Source organism: Drosophila obscura, unplaced genomic scaffold (assembly GCF_018151105.1).
Source record: "Drosophila obscura isolate BZ-5 IFL unplaced genomic scaffold, ASM1815110v1 contig_186, whole genome shotgun sequence".
Classification (NCBI taxonomy): domain Eukaryota; kingdom Metazoa; phylum Arthropoda; class Insecta; order Diptera; family Drosophilidae; genus Drosophila; species Drosophila obscura.
The window spans coordinates 5,973,314-5,988,059 of NW_024542774.1; the positions used below are offsets into that span (position 1 = coordinate 5,973,314).

At 43.3% G+C, this 14,746-nt stretch overlaps 2 protein-coding genes across 4 annotated transcripts; both read right to left on the bottom strand.

The window, feature by feature from the left end:
• Window positions 1-5,499: 5,499 nt before the first annotated feature.
• On the bottom strand, window positions 5,500-6,799 carry LOC111077018 (serine protease inhibitor 42Dd-like). 3 transcript variants are annotated; one of them, XM_022371121.2, is made up of 2 exons: window positions 6,705-6,799; window positions 5,500-6,653 (listed from the first exon to the last, which is right to left on the bottom strand). In XM_022371121.2, the coding sequence occupies exons 1-2, from the start codon at window positions 6,724-6,726 to the stop codon at window positions 5,569-5,571; spliced, it is 1,107 nt and encodes a 368-aa protein (XP_022226813.2). In that variant the 5' UTR covers window positions 6,727-6,799; the 3' UTR covers window positions 5,500-5,568. The 3 variants fall into 3 exon arrangements, with proteins under 3 accessions (XP_022226813.2, XP_022226814.2, XP_022226812.2); XM_022371122.2 differs by having other exon boundaries at window positions 5,500-6,644; window positions 6,705-6,767; XM_022371120.2 differs by having other exon boundaries at window positions 5,500-6,656; window positions 6,705-6,750.
• A 1,050-nt stretch (window positions 6,800-7,849) lies between these two features.
• LOC111077009 lies at window positions 7,850-8,756 on the bottom strand. Its single transcript, XM_022371105.2, has 2 exons — window positions 8,687-8,756; window positions 7,850-8,622 (listed from the first exon to the last, which is right to left on the bottom strand). The coding sequence occupies exons 1-2, from the start codon at window positions 8,738-8,740 to the stop codon at window positions 8,059-8,061; spliced, it is 618 nt and encodes a 205-aa protein (XP_022226797.2). The 5' UTR covers window positions 8,741-8,756; the 3' UTR covers window positions 7,850-8,058.
• Window positions 8,757-14,746: the final 5,990 nt, after the last annotated feature.

The following is a 14,746-nucleotide window of genomic DNA, read 5'->3' on the forward strand; positions in this document are numbered from 1 at the left end:
GGGTGTCTCGGCCCTGCAACGGAAATAAGAAATGAAACGGAGGCAACAGCGAAATAAAAGATTTGCATATAAACAGTTATTCACACACACACACATCAGATGTATAGACATTTGCATAACAGACGGAGATGTAGACGACGTAGACCCGGGGCCCAAAAACTGTCATTGCCAAGGTTTTTACATCCGCTTGCCGCAATCATTGTTGCAACAATGAGGGGCAAGAACACACACTCGAGCACAGTATGAAAGAATGAGAGAGAGCGAGAGAGTGGGATACACAGGGGCGTGGCAGAACAATTCAATAATATTTATAGCTGGTGGAATGTCCGCGGCAACATATGCAAGTGGATATTGCTCTATTTTCAAGTGTGGATTCCATTATAATATGGTTGTAAGTAGCGGGGAATGGTAGGCAGGCAGGCAGTCAGGCAGGCAGGCAGGGATTCGTATGCAAATAAGGTTGGCTGTCCTTTGTCCCATCGGTTGACACTTTGTGTCTAGCAATTTATTGGCATGTGCGAGGAGCCAGAAAAAGCCGAATATAAAGATATTTTGGCAGACAGCCATCCAGAAGCCCATCCACACACATCGCCAAACATTTAAATGTAATTGCAAATATTTAAATATTGAAACATTCCAATTTATAGCCATTGCCCTTGCCATCGGTAATCGAATGGTGATTGGTTATTTCGGAGTGCGTTTCGGATTCATGGGCTCTCATGCAAGGCTCTTAAAAGGCTGGGCCTCCCTTTAATGGCTGCTAAAAAGGCGTTAATTATTTAGCCACATAAATCAGTGGGGGCAACAAATGGATAATTAAATGATGTCAAAAAACAAATAGAAAAACCAGCAATGACATTAAAAGAGGAAATCCGAAATGTGGTTCAGTTTTACCCTTGGAAAACACATCAATCGGTTAGGTTTAGTCTTAAAAGTACAGACATATACATTGAAAGTATCTAGTATCAAAATTACGTTCTATAATGCCTGAAGGATACATAGACCTGCATGTGGATGAGACCACAATCGGCACCACAGTGGGATGGGTGTACTCATCGACGGAATACTATCGTCGTGAGAGCTCCTTGCTGGCCATCTGGGTGGCTCTTGGTATTGCCGTTTTCGTGTTAGTCTTCTGTTTGTGCCTCCTCCTGTTCGTATATCTCGGATGGGGCTGGTGGTGTTGTGCCGATCGTGATGACTGGAACTAAACCCTCTTCTACGATGACAGGCAGCAGCAATTGATTGAAGATTGGCATCAAAATTGATTGTAATAGTGAACGCTAAAAGCATTGCAAGATGCTACAATTTGGAGAGAAAATTGAATATCTGTGGACAGTAAATTAAATTCCGGAGAACTCTCAACATCTAAATTTCCATGGCACATTTTTGTATTTTTGGGGAATAAATGTTCAAGAATTTTCAGTGAGAAAACAAGCTTAAAGGGGCTCGGTCATTTAGAAGGTTCTCTCAATATTGATTCTGCTTTCTGAAGGATGTATTCCTATAGGGCATGAGGCGAAGTATTGTTGGATCTTGTCTGGTCATACTTCTGGGCAAACAAATAAAAATGGTCATGCAATATTAATATTTATGCACAAATATCGAAGCCGAACAAACAATAAACTAGGGGAGGCATCCGTACATGGGAAATGGTCGGATGTGTGGATGGGGGGCAGGGGCGTTGGAGGAGTGCTATATCTAAGTGAAATGCTAAAAGATTGATGACTTTTGGCGCTGGGGCTTGCTCTCATTCTCTCTTTCTCTTTGCCACGTTTATCAGAATTTATGGGAAATCGAGGGCAAGGCAAATGCTGCGCTGCGTATACGCAATGTGTATTTATATTTATGTTTTATGAATCAATGCGAATAGCGAAAGCCAGAGAGAGGAGTCCTGGAGGCAGTAAGAGCAGCACCAGGAGAAAAATGAAACGCGTATAAAAGATGTGCCCACTAAAACAAAAGGATAACAATAACTTGCCACCCAGGATGCGTGAGGATGCGTGACGATGCGTACGACGCAAGGAGAAGCAAATGGCAAGTAGAAGGTCCATTGGGTCGGATTATGAGTGAGAGATTTTTGGGTGTGTGTAAATGGAGGCGGGTAGCGGCCTCCGCATAGAACTCATAAAAATTGCATGAAATTGAGGGAAGAAATTTCAGCCCCATATGTGTGTTTAAGGGAGGGATAATCCATGGGTTCAGTGCCGGACTTTAGGCCCCCATTCCTTGTTCGCTTTATTTGTTTGGCTTTTATGCCAAAAATTATACTATTACAATCAAGTTTACGAGTGCAATTCTTGCCTACTGGTAGCCACTGTATCCGCCACCCTCCTCCATTCCGTTCGTTGAGTGGCAATGAATGCGATGATGGAACATGATCATTGTTCCTTTGGAGGATGCTCCTCTTTTCGTTGATGATGATGATTGGTTGGGGATATACATAAACTAGAGGGAAATATTTAATGTGGGGTAGAGGTATGATATGGAATAGAGGGAGGATAAAGGCGATGAGGTTTCTAGTTTTCTAAGAAAGAACTTCCTAGAGAAAGTTGCCCCCAACTGTTTCTATCTGCTGCAAGGACTTCTTTAAATGTAGAATCCCAAGGATGTGTTCTCTCCACACAAGCAGCCAAAGGCAGACACATAAATTCCACCAAGACATTCAATATATCTTTTTTCTTTTCCTTAGTTTTTTTCTGCATCGCTTTTTGGTTGGTTTTCCCTTTTTTATTGTTTTTGTGATTTTTGTCTGGAAATGTTTTTTATTTGTTTGGTTTACAAATTTGACAACATTTAACGCTCATTGAGCGCATTCCTTGGAAGTATCCTAGGGGGAAATATTATTTATTTTTATTTATTTAAAGATAAATAGATGATGCAGATGCAATGTAAAAAGTCTTTTGCTTAGATTTTTATCGATAAGCTATAGATAAAGATTTATGCGGCATTTTATTGGCAGAGATTGCCCGTCCATGCCACACAAAATTGTATCCAGGACATCCTACTCTGGAGCATCCTGTCGTTGTGGCCTACGCAACAAGCGGCTCATCCTTTGGCACCGCTTACTTGTTTGCCCACAATCCATCCATCCTGCAGCCAGGCTCACGCCATAACCTAATGTGCATGTTGACTTTGTGCATCCGCGCATTTGCTGCCACGCATTTACCACTCCAATTGCCGCTCCGGAGAAGCAGTGCAACAGCAACAGCAGGAGTAACCGCAACAACAACGGCAACATCGACAGGATGCAGGCAGAAGTACGAGGGTGCGGGCGGGTATGGCAACTCTGGAGCAGGCGAGGCTTAAATTGCCAGAGCAAAAAGGGTTGCCACCAACAACAGCGAAACGTGCATTTTATTTTCTCCCGTTTTTTTTGTTTTCTGTTTTTTTTTTTTTGTATGGAAAACATCGACAGGCAGCTCTTTTGACCTCCCACTGCCTTTCACCTTCCACTTTTTCAGCTGCCTGCCCACTCTTCCACCTTTGCCCTTTTCCATTTTTGCCTGCATCAGAGGGGAGTCTCCCCCCTGCTTGGTGGAACAAAACTTTGCACTTTGACATGCAGCCACGTGTGTGCGATGATGCCGTAAAGTGCATGAGCAGAAGGTGTGCATGTGTAGGTGTATATGAATGAATGTTGTGTGTGTGTTTGTGTGTGTAAGTGAGTTTTTTTTTGAGTGTGCGAAGTGAATTGAATGAGCATTCAGTGTTGCCTTCACTGGGGAGGGGAATTGGCTGACAAACATGTTTGATAGCTGACAATTGTCAATCAATAATGGAACATGATTGGTCTAAGAAAGGAATTCTCAGGGAAGTAATCCCCGCCACTGAGTTACGGATGGGGAAAGATATATGAAATTGGGTATTTAGCATTCTGGGGAGATTAAGAAAGAGCATTTGTTGAAATGAATATGATTGAAATACAATTAAAATGGAATTAAATGAAATTTATTAACAATTTGTTTTGTTAACATGGAATTCCATGAATAATTCAAAGAAAAGTACCCTTTAGAAATGAATTATTGTAAAATAAATATTAATTTATCGTAGTCGCGGTTCCCTTCCATTTAACGTACTTACCAGTTGATTGTTTGCCTCCGCGTACGCCCTCTGTGGAGTAATCAGGGCACAAAATACAGTCATTATACTTGAAACCATCCTGTACCACGTTTTGGCACAGTAAACACCCCCAAATAATGCACCCCCACGTGCGCACACTTGAAAAAGGGAATCTTTCTACTCGCATGAATATTTTAAAACTCGCAACGCATTCAAATTATGATAATGATGAGGAAAGGTGAGTGTTTTTTTCTTTTTTGCTCGCATATATGCGTTGAACGAGTGGTTGAATGAGTGTGTGAATATGCAGGGGGCAGTGGGGTGGTTGAATCCTTATGTGTGGGAGTGGATATGGAGCGCTAACGAGCGCAGGTACAGTCTGCTGCTAGCGACCCAGTGAGAGACAGGTCCCCAGATCCCCGCTCGAGGGTCGACCAACGTTCGCCCCGCCACCGACCACTTCAGGAGCATCGCTTACGTTAATGCATTTCATTAATTTTTATACAATTCGAATGGGGATTATGTGTGTGTGTGTGTGTGTGTGTGTGTGGGTGTTTAATGAGCACTTTTGTTGAAGGATTCCGAATGCGCAGGGAGGATCGTTAGAAGTCACTTGATGTGGCAGCAGCATCACCACCCAACCTCAATCGCCTCCCATGAAAGAGTTGCGAGTGCACTCTTGACTTTGAGCGACTTAATTTTAAGCATTCAAGTGGGCATTCAGTTTTCCTGGAACGGACACAATGCTCACTGAATGAGGCAAGAGAAAATAAGGGAAAAATAAAGATTTTTCGGTAGAAATTAATGCCGAAATGTACCCTAAAATAAATTTTGGAATTCTCTTAAAATGCTCTTCCTTTTCTTTTAAACTTTTGACAACTTTTTTATTTGAAATTAAACCGAAAAATAACTTAAACTTTGCCTTTCAACGGAGGCCCAAAGCGGCCATTTTCCCGTGAATTTGTTGATTATTCTGTGTGATGTTTCTACTGGTCGATGGTGAACCCCTTTTTGAAGTAGATCGAAATAGTCGAATGATATTTTGAAGGTTGCCCCAAGTTTCAGACAACTAAAAACATTCCGTAAACCCGACATACAACTCTAAAATTCTATCAATTCTAACAAATTCCAAAATTACTTGCACATAAAATTGGGCCAAGATGTCGGCGGCTGGGAATAATTATGAGCAAGTTATTGCCACGGTGACAGGTAACCTTGTGGAGGCGACTACAAAGAGACATGGCACTGGTAGCATGAGCATTATGGGCATTATGTTCATAGTCATGGCTTCCATATGTTTCCTGCTTGTGTGCATCGTTTGCCTGCCAGCCCTTTGCCTTTATGGCTGTCTCGGCTCCTTGTGCATGGGCTGTGCCGAATGTGGCGAATGTTGCGGCGACTTTGGAGATGGCGACGATGAATGAACATAATGGAACATAAAGGTTCCAAAGCGATTTATTATCATTCTGTTAAATAAAAAGCTATTTTTTATGATGCCCTGGGCTTCTATACGGGTGCCACCACATGTCCCATGAAATAGATATGATTTGCATCCTTGATCGCAAAGATGAACGGATGATTGGCCCAGAATTTGTGGGGTTGCCTGTCCATTTGCTGGTTAACCATCATCAGAGGAGAATATCCGCGGCCCGATTCACTCACCTCAATGGAGCTAAAATGCATAATGGTGCCAATTTTATGGTTTTTATCGCGACTGGCGATAATTTTGTTGAGAACGGGTGCATGGAATATGGTCTTTACGCCCAGGGGTCGCAGTATCGTCTCCAGGGGCAGTCGTGTCTCCACTTGGAACTTCGGTAGCTGCAAATGGACAAACTCTTTGGTGAGGTTCTCTGTGAGCGGCACGAGATCGACATTTCGTATGAGGCTACTGAGGCTGGCCAGACTCTGACCGCGATGGCGGGGCAGAATGATGACCATGGAGAGTTCGCCCTGGTAGGGCAACTCTACGACGTGGGCGTCCATAGAATCGATGCTGCCATAGCGCAGGACATCGTATGTCTCCAGGGTGTCGACCAGCAGCTCTGTGCCATTCAAGGTATAGAAGGGAAGGCGCTTCGTATACTTGGTCTTGGCCCATTGGCCATGGAAGTACGCGGCATTCGCAATGGCCATTTTGGTGTCCTTGTCCAGGAGGCCTGGATGTATGAACTGCTGGATCTTGTTGTCCGTCAGGATGCGCACAAAGGAGTTTATCTCTTCGCTCGCGACATGGGGATCACTGAAATCTACCGTCTTGGCCGGCTTGCCCATGCGATCGTCGTAGATGGCCTCCTGGTAGGCGGGCATCAGCTGGATATTCCGGTCCACATACAAACGATTCACCATCTTGATGACATCCGTGGCCAGATCGCCGTGTCGCATCGTATCCAGCACCTGTGTCAGCTCCGGGCAGTCCCTCATCCCAAAGAAGACCAGACCCAGGGCCATATTTGTGGTGGCTGGCGACAGAACAATGTTCCTATGATGGTTCCCATGGGATGCCTGGCTATACAGCTGACTGGCAAAGTGATTCGAGTGTATGGGTCCCGCCAGGAGCAGGAAAATCCCCAAAAGGGTCGCTGTAGAAGCTACTACTGTTGATTATATATTTTCGAAGAAGATTCCCCCCCAAAACTCACCAAAATTCAGTGGAAAATTCATGTTTATCAAACGAGAAGTTTGTGCTGTAACTGGAGCAAAGATTCGTGCCAAAATGTGTGATAAATGTAAAGCCAATTATCGATAGTTCCAGTTGATAATCAGATTATACACAGTGCTTGTTCCGCATCCCAGCACCACCGCACCTACGAGTACATGCTCTTGTATCCAGTGCAGAAATTTCTGGGAATTTTTTGCAGCTGCTACACAAAGAAAAAAGAGAGAGACAGAGATAGAGACACAAAATATTCGTACACTCGAAAGTTCAAGTCGTAAATGCACTCAGCACTTTGTCAGCTTTCAGACAGGAAATGCAGTTGCAATTTTTCTTTTATCCTTTTGCTTGCCTTAGACGCCACTTCCCTCTCTCCACCTGCAAGAAAATTCCTACTATTCCCAGCAGTCTGCATTTCTCCCGTCCCCCCCCACACACACAAAAAATGCATCAGTTTTAGTTTCAGTTTTAGTTCTCACATGACTACAAGTCTTAGCATGTCCTCTCATGTCTGTTTGTCTTTCTATCTCTCTCTACCTACCTTTCTCTCTCTCTCTTTATTTCTCCCTCTCTGGTTTTCTATCTCTCTCTTTGAGTTTGTTGTTTTGTTTTGTTATCTCAATTTTTGTGCAACGCTTCCATATTCAGTTTCATAATTTTTATCCAAGTTTTCCCATCTCTTTTTTTTTTTTGGACGTGTAGGAGAAGGCATGACAAAGTTTTCATTGCCACCGTCATCATACACGTACGGGCTGCAACACACACACAAAAAAAAGTTTCCCTACTGTCGAGTGCATTAAGGAGCGCGGAGTGTCAACAGAAATTGCATTTGGGAGATGCCCTTTTTAAGAGTATTGAGGGGTGGCGGGGGCCTTGGGTGGGTAAAACCTAAAGGACTTGTGTTTCGTTAGACTTATTGAAATATGATCTGTGTGCCATGGGGAAGAGAGTTTCCAATAGAAGAGAAGTTAAACTCGATAAACCAGTCTAGTTTACATTAAATCTAAGAAAATCGAGAACAAAGAGAGCCAGTAGGAACTCTATATCTCTAGTTACTCTGTTGCCAAGGGAAGGAGCCTTGTGAGTCTTAACCCTTCAATAAAGATCGTTTATCTGCTATCTTTTGCATAAACTTATCAAAATCTTTATTAGAAATATCTGCACACGCCGCTGTCGCAGATGTTTGAGCATGATATAGAGCACTGCTTACATACGATTATACATGATTATATGTTGTACAATAAACATATACATTTCCTTATCAGTAGATAAAATACGAAATAATTTATGGCAGTCCCTCGCCCGTAACCCCTATAACCTACCCAACGTCACATCAAACGCTAATCTCTGAACTTTCCCAACCACTGGATGAATTCCCGCAGCTTCTCGAGTCGTCGGGTGCCGCCGCGTGCCAGGGTACGCTTCCAGCGTCGCTCTATAGCCACGCGATCCTCATTGTCCAGGGTGTCCAGGTGCTTGTGCAGCTTTTTGTTGAGGAATTTCTGCAGCTGGTTCGTCCGCTGTTGGACGGTGCGCTTCCAGCGATCGAAGCCGTTGCGCTGCAGGCACAGGGCAATCAGCTGCGTTTCGATGGTAGACGATCGCAGGGGATCACCGGTGGTGTCCGAGTCGAGGTAGTCCCCCACAACGTCGTAGAAGCTGTTGAGCTTCTCCTGCGTTCGGTTGCCGCTCACCGCCGTGAAGGCATCGAAGCTGTCCAGGTAGCCCATCAGAATGGTGTTCTGTGAGTCCAGGACGAGCAGATCCTCGACCACATTGTCCACCAGTTCCGTGGCCTGGGCGATGATCTGATTGCTGATGGAGGAGAGGGTGCGATCGGTCTGGACGAACAATCGATGGCGATTCAGGTCGCCAGAGCAGCGTATCGCTGGGGTTACTACCAGCTGCAGTGGAGTACAAAAATTATTAGCCAAAGATCATCGGGAGCACAGATTCTATTCTACTTACAAAACACAGAAGGAACACACCCAAAATGTAGGAATCCTGTCTGCTCTTGATCATCTTGCGCGCCCGACGATTGCGAATCTACTGAACGTGAGAGAGAGTGAGAGCTTGCCATAAAAGCAGAGTCGGAAGCAGAGCCAACTTGAAGATAGATAGTCTTATCTCTACGGAGTTTCCATTTTGGATTGGGCCCCTCGTCTGCGTGAATCAATAAATGTATATACATATGTACATATGTATATACCCCTCCTTATGTATGTCTATATAAAGATGACACATGAGGCTGCCATTTCAATGACGTTTCTTGGGTGAAGAACCCTCAGATAAGAGATAAGAGCATTGCCGTGGCTTTAAATCCATGAATGGACACTTGCCTGTGAGGGGGGGCTCTACAAAGATAGAGAACCCATTCTTCTGCTGCCCCAATCTCGGAAAAAGAAACCACCAAGCCAAGCAGTATGGGGTGGGGAACCCTCCCGGGCATCAAAAGCAATCGCCCATCAAATGCCAAGAGGGAAATGTGTGGACCTCGCAGTTGCCCTCGCAACTAATCTGAAACGCTTAGGAGATGAAGGATGACGAACGGAACCATCAGGAAGAGCGCTCGCGAACAAGAGAGAAAAGAAAAACTATTCATTGCGTATACGCCGCTTTATCCGGCTGGAAATAATAATAGGGAAATAAAAGTCCACTTAGTCAGCAGTCGGGATGTAGCAGGAGCAGAGGACTACAGCTGGTCGGTCGGTCATTCATTCCGACTGTGCTTAGACCCTCGGGACAATTGTAGGATATATGTATGTATGTGAGTGTCTCTGTGTGTGGGTGTGTGTGTGATAAATGTCAGAAATGGGTCAGTGGCATACGATGATGACGACTGCAAACCAGAAAATAAAAATTGCCGATTGGCCCGTATCAGAGTTTTATAGTGAATTTCCCCACGCAACTCCCCCTACTACCCTTTTGGGGACTCTGTAAATGGAGCTTTTGAGTGGCCTCCCCCCACCCACGCAAATCTCCAAAGCGCGCTGCAATTTCAACTTTTGATAAGCGAAGTTTAGTGGCGTTTTGGAGAGGGAACCAACACAGAAAAAACGAAACGAAATCCCTGCCTCCCTACCATACGACAATGTTTATTGGCATAGTTTTTGTTTGCCAGAGTTGTGGCGATTTTCAGGGATTTTCATCACATATTGCAGTTTTTTATGCTGAGCTTTTTCCATGGCAACTTTTGAGAGCGGAATTCCGACGGGGCAATGGCTTAATTAGCGATTCATATGTGAGGATTGCGAAGGACAGGAAAATGCTTTCGAGATGCCATTTCAAAAAGATTTTGCGCACATAATCAAAACCCCAACGACTGCGAAACGATTACGTCCATGGGGATAAAGGGGTAGAAAGAAATCGTTGCCTTTAACAGATTCCTGGCCCCAGGATTCCTGTACGAGTGGTATATGTATATAGAGCATGTATATGGCAAAACAATAACCAAACTCTGCCCGGGGGGACCCACGAATGAAGCCTCGGCCCAAGACACAAGTGCTATAAATTGCCAGAACAACGCCTGCTGTTCTGTTCTGCTGTATTCTGCTGCCGCCTCCACTATATATCGTCCTATACCCGAGTATCCTTCCCGTTGCATGCAAATTTCAATAACGCCGCCATCCCTTCTGACACTCTCTTTGGCGGCAACCCTTCCGTCGTTCCATCGTACTTGCCTTCCCTTTTTTTGAGGCAAACTCTGACACTGAATATCAAATATGATTCGGAGCCGGAGCCAAAAATTATTTGCATACTTTTGGGGATGCTTGCCACCGAAACAACACGCAAAGCGAAACAAAAAAAAAAAAAAACGAAACCCAACAAAAAAAAATTAAAACATTCTCTTTTGAGAATCGAAGCATTAAATACTCTATGAATGAAAGAACTTTTAAATTTGCATTCAGAAGAATTTTCAACACAGAAATTATTCAATTTTTAGCTTGAGAGTAATTCCATTCTGGTGATTCTGATTTTCTATAAAGAAAGAACCTGACAAATATATTTTTACTGAGAGAAATGCTATAATTATGTCCTCAGCTATAACTGTTCCAAGACTAAAGCTATAGTCGCGATGTTTAACTCCCAAAAAGGTTAAAGTATATCGAAACCCACAGGAACTGCAAGCAGACTCGCACATGTGGCGCGCTTTTGGTTATAGCAGGGATAGGGGGGGAATAAAAAATCCAGAATACCTAAAACCCGAACGGCAAAGGATACCTCTAACTCTATTCCTTTAGAGAGCCAAAAAAAAAAAGTAAAGAGCGAAGCTTTACATGCTTTTCAGGAGGGTGTAAACAGCAGCAGAAGCAGCAGCAGCAGCAGAAAACCCTTTTTCACCGAAACGAGTTATTTATTGCATTTGCAAATTTTACACAACATTTTGCAGTTACCTCAACATAACTCCTCCTCCTCCCTTGCCAGAAGGTGTATCTGAAGTTTATCGCGGTAGAAATTGATTCAGTTTATATACGTATTTACAGGGGCGTTTTCAGCGCAAGTTCAATGAAGCCAAAAGGTGTGTCTTCCGCGCTCCTTCCTCCTCGGCATTCTGCTGCTGCAACAGACAAAATTGATGTGCAAATATTTTCATAAATTTATATGCCAAAGGCTTCAGGGTGTCATGTTGGAAAACACGAACCAATTTACCAATGAAACTCACTCTCGCACTCACTTTGAGAGTTTTCCCAGATATACATATACATATTTGATTTTTGAGTTGGCAATAAAACAATTTGTTTTTTTTTTTTTGCAATTTTTCAGTGGGAGTGTAAAGTGATTGCGTTCATTCTTGAGGTGGGTTGTAAAATAAAAAACAATTTGGTAACGTTTTCGATGATTGGGCGGTGATTGGTAAGGTCTTAAAAAAATATCTCCAAATACAACAATCCTAAAGGAAAATAGATATATATTATTCCATTGTGAGATACATCCTTTATCTTTAATTTCAACTGATTTTGAGCTCCCATCCTCAAGTTCAAAACCAAAACCACAACTAATTCGTGTGTCCTTCCGTGAGCCACTTATCTGCAGTTATCCTTCTGTTATTCCGTGACTTATGGGGCGTGTCCTGCCAAATAAAAGAAGACCATGGAAGTGGGGGTTGGTCCTGCCACATAAAAGAAGACCAATAAAAAGTGTGGCCAAGATAAGCAAAGTGGCGCAAAAAAAAAAAAAAAAAAACCCAGGAAAAAAAAGACAAAAGGTAAATAGCTGGAAAACAAAACGACAAAGAAAAGCTCTGGCTATGATTTAAGTTTCTTTTTCTACCGTTATCCAAATTGATCAAGATATATAAGCTATATGTCTGGGTTTTGCATGGTGAAGCGGCTAACCGTAACCATAACCTGGTTAAGTGCAGCACCGGCTACCGGCTGTCAAGATAACTTCCCGTACCCCTGGTAAAATGCTAAGTTTCGGATACACTTTAAGCCCTTAATATGTTTAACTTTTGTTTAAGTTAACGGCTCCTCTCTATCCGTTATCCTTTATCCCTTTGGCTGGCTGTAAGATGAATGCGTTTGCTTATCGGCTGAGGAGTGCTGGTCCAGTGGCCAGTGACGCTTCTGGTTTCTGGCTTTCGTTACCCTGTCAAACGGTGTTTTAGTGGCGGACAAGGCTGTGGGTGTGGTTAGGGCAACATCTACGGGGGAGGGGATATGGGATACTGTTGTCTGTCCGATTACATTTTTCCTCTTAACCCAGGCCACTCTCTCTTTAGCCTGCAGGGTGTTGGTCTGTGTCCGCTGTCTGCTGTCCTTTACCCCTCTGGCCATGTGGATATCTTTCAGCTTGACAGCATCTTAGCTAATATAATGCCCAATTTTCTGTGGTTTATGGCTTACGGACAGTCCGTCCAATGCCTGGATGGTTGGTCCATCTAAACAGGGAGTCCAACCGCTGCCGCCGCCGCCGCCACCTCACTCTCACTCTTGGGTTTGTTAAGCTTTCTACGGGAGTTTTCTATCTTGAAGCTTCAAATCCATTGAAAGGTCGTTATTTAAATTGATATAAATGATATGTCCTTGCGTTTTGTTTGGTCTTTGGCTGAAGTTTTCCTTTACTTTACTTTGCGTTGCTTTGCTTTGACAGCAGAACTCCATGGCTACATATAGACGTATGTATGTATGGGATACATGGTAATGTAAGTGAATTTTAAATCGCCATCAAGGCTAAGTGACTTTGATTTATCATAAAACACACACACACACAAGCGTACACGCTGTGTCTGTGTCTTCTGTGTGTCTTTACCATTATTTGAACAATTTGTGGACACAGCTGTTTGGACCCGCATATATGTATGTACATATGTACATACGTCTTCTGAAGCAAAGGCAAACAATTAGCCGTGGATATGTGGCCGGGGTTCTGCATCTTCTTCTACTCTACGTCTATTAAAGATATTTCTGCCACTTGGCCATCTTTTATTTGGCAGTTTGCGCATCTTTTAACAAATTGCAAGACATTAAGTTTTTATGTGCCAGCATATATATCTCTCGGCCATCCGTATCTGTATCTATTTAACGGCCATCCATAACAGAATTTTATTTGGTTTTCGTGGCAATTAAAATGCTGCAGAAATCGTTATTCAGATGGTGGGTGGGGGTGGGGGATGGGGGATGGATATTCCGCATTGGGGTGAATGTATATACATACATACATATACTCGTATGTAGCTGCATTTAATGGTCGGCCACTTGTGCACCCTTAGATTTCGTCAAGCAATTTCCTGCACTTTATGACTTATTGCTACTCCTTGTACTTGCATGATTACTTACGCGCTCGGATCAACATTTTCTCGAGCTAATTAAATGTACACCAGAGTGGATTCGGGATTTTTTTTTATGTGAAAATATTAATTGCTGGCCGTCATTCACACGGCTAACACCCAGCCCTCAGAGACTGGGACTCAGGTGTTCCTGGTATTCCACTCTGCCTCATGGCTCCACAACAAATGCCACACAATTATTCAAACCCACCCACCCCACACACACACACACACATATAAATGTATATTCTGTAGATTGAAAGGGGAGGGGGAGATTTGTGGCACATCTGAGCCGCGACGCGTCGCATTCAGAGTTGAACAACTCAATGAGTGGCACACGGGCAGCAGCGGTAGAGCCAGAGACCCAGTTTTCCAGGAAACTGAGCTTTCAGGCATATTAATTATTTAGAAAGCATTCAGATTTATTTGCTTAATTCGTCAGTCTTTCTCTTACTCTCCCACTCATTGTTAGAGAGGGGCAAGAAAGTACATGGATATCTACCTGATAACCTACACCCATTCGACACTTAAGTTCCACGTTCATCGGAGCTTTGATTCTATTATTTACATATAACTTTTATAGCAAAAAACGGTCGGCAATGTAAGTTTTATAGCCAAATAACTTACTCTTTTCCTGCTGTTAATTGTTTCAACTCTCACTTGTCGATGTGTAAATGTTTTTAGCTGTGACATGTGAGTAGTCACAGCACTAGAACTTACCATGTTGTCCAGCCTTTATTTGAATTCTGTTCTTGCAACCATTCACCGACAATTGACAAACTGGCAAATATTTTACTTACTTTGGTTCACTTCTCCCATCTAAAAATGACTTCCTTACGCTCCTCTGCACCTTCTCCTTTTTGTGTGTGTGTGCCTTTTGTCCTGCTGTAGGCGTTTCGGGTTACTTATGGAGTGGATGTTGAATGTTGTATGGGCGGGAATGAGAAGGTTGTGTGCAGAGCACTTGTTTCGGCACTAGATTTATGCCATTTCTTGTGCGGACACTCCCCAGTGCATGGGGGCATATACGAGTATTTTATTTGTTTTACATGGATTTGTGCCGTAGATTTGTCGTATTTTCTGCTACAAAATGGAGAGGATAAACCGAAAAAGGAGAGCTAAACCAGAAAAAGCATTGGGAGTGAGTTCAGGGTTAGAGAAGGAAGCGAGAGTTAATTTTGGTCAAAATTCTTGATTTATTGTCGCATGGTTTCTCTGTCCCCATTATTTTTTTTTGAGTCGAGTAAAATTCATGGTAA

Coding starts and splice junctions, on each gene's coding strand:
- LOC111077018 (XM_022371120.2), bottom strand. CDS start 6,726: ATGAATTTTCCACTGAATTTTG. Junction 6,657..6,704: donor GAATTTTCCACTGAATTTTG/GTGAGTTTTGGG, acceptor AATCAACAGTAG/TAGCTTCTACAGCGACCCTT.
- LOC111077009 (XM_022371105.2), bottom strand. CDS start 8,740: ATGATCAAGAGCAGACAGGATTCCTACATTTTGGGTGTGTTCCTTCTG. Junction 8,623..8,686: donor GTGTGTTCCTTCTGTGTTTT/GTAAGTAGAATA, acceptor ACTCCACTGCAG/CTGGTAGTAACCCCAGCGAT.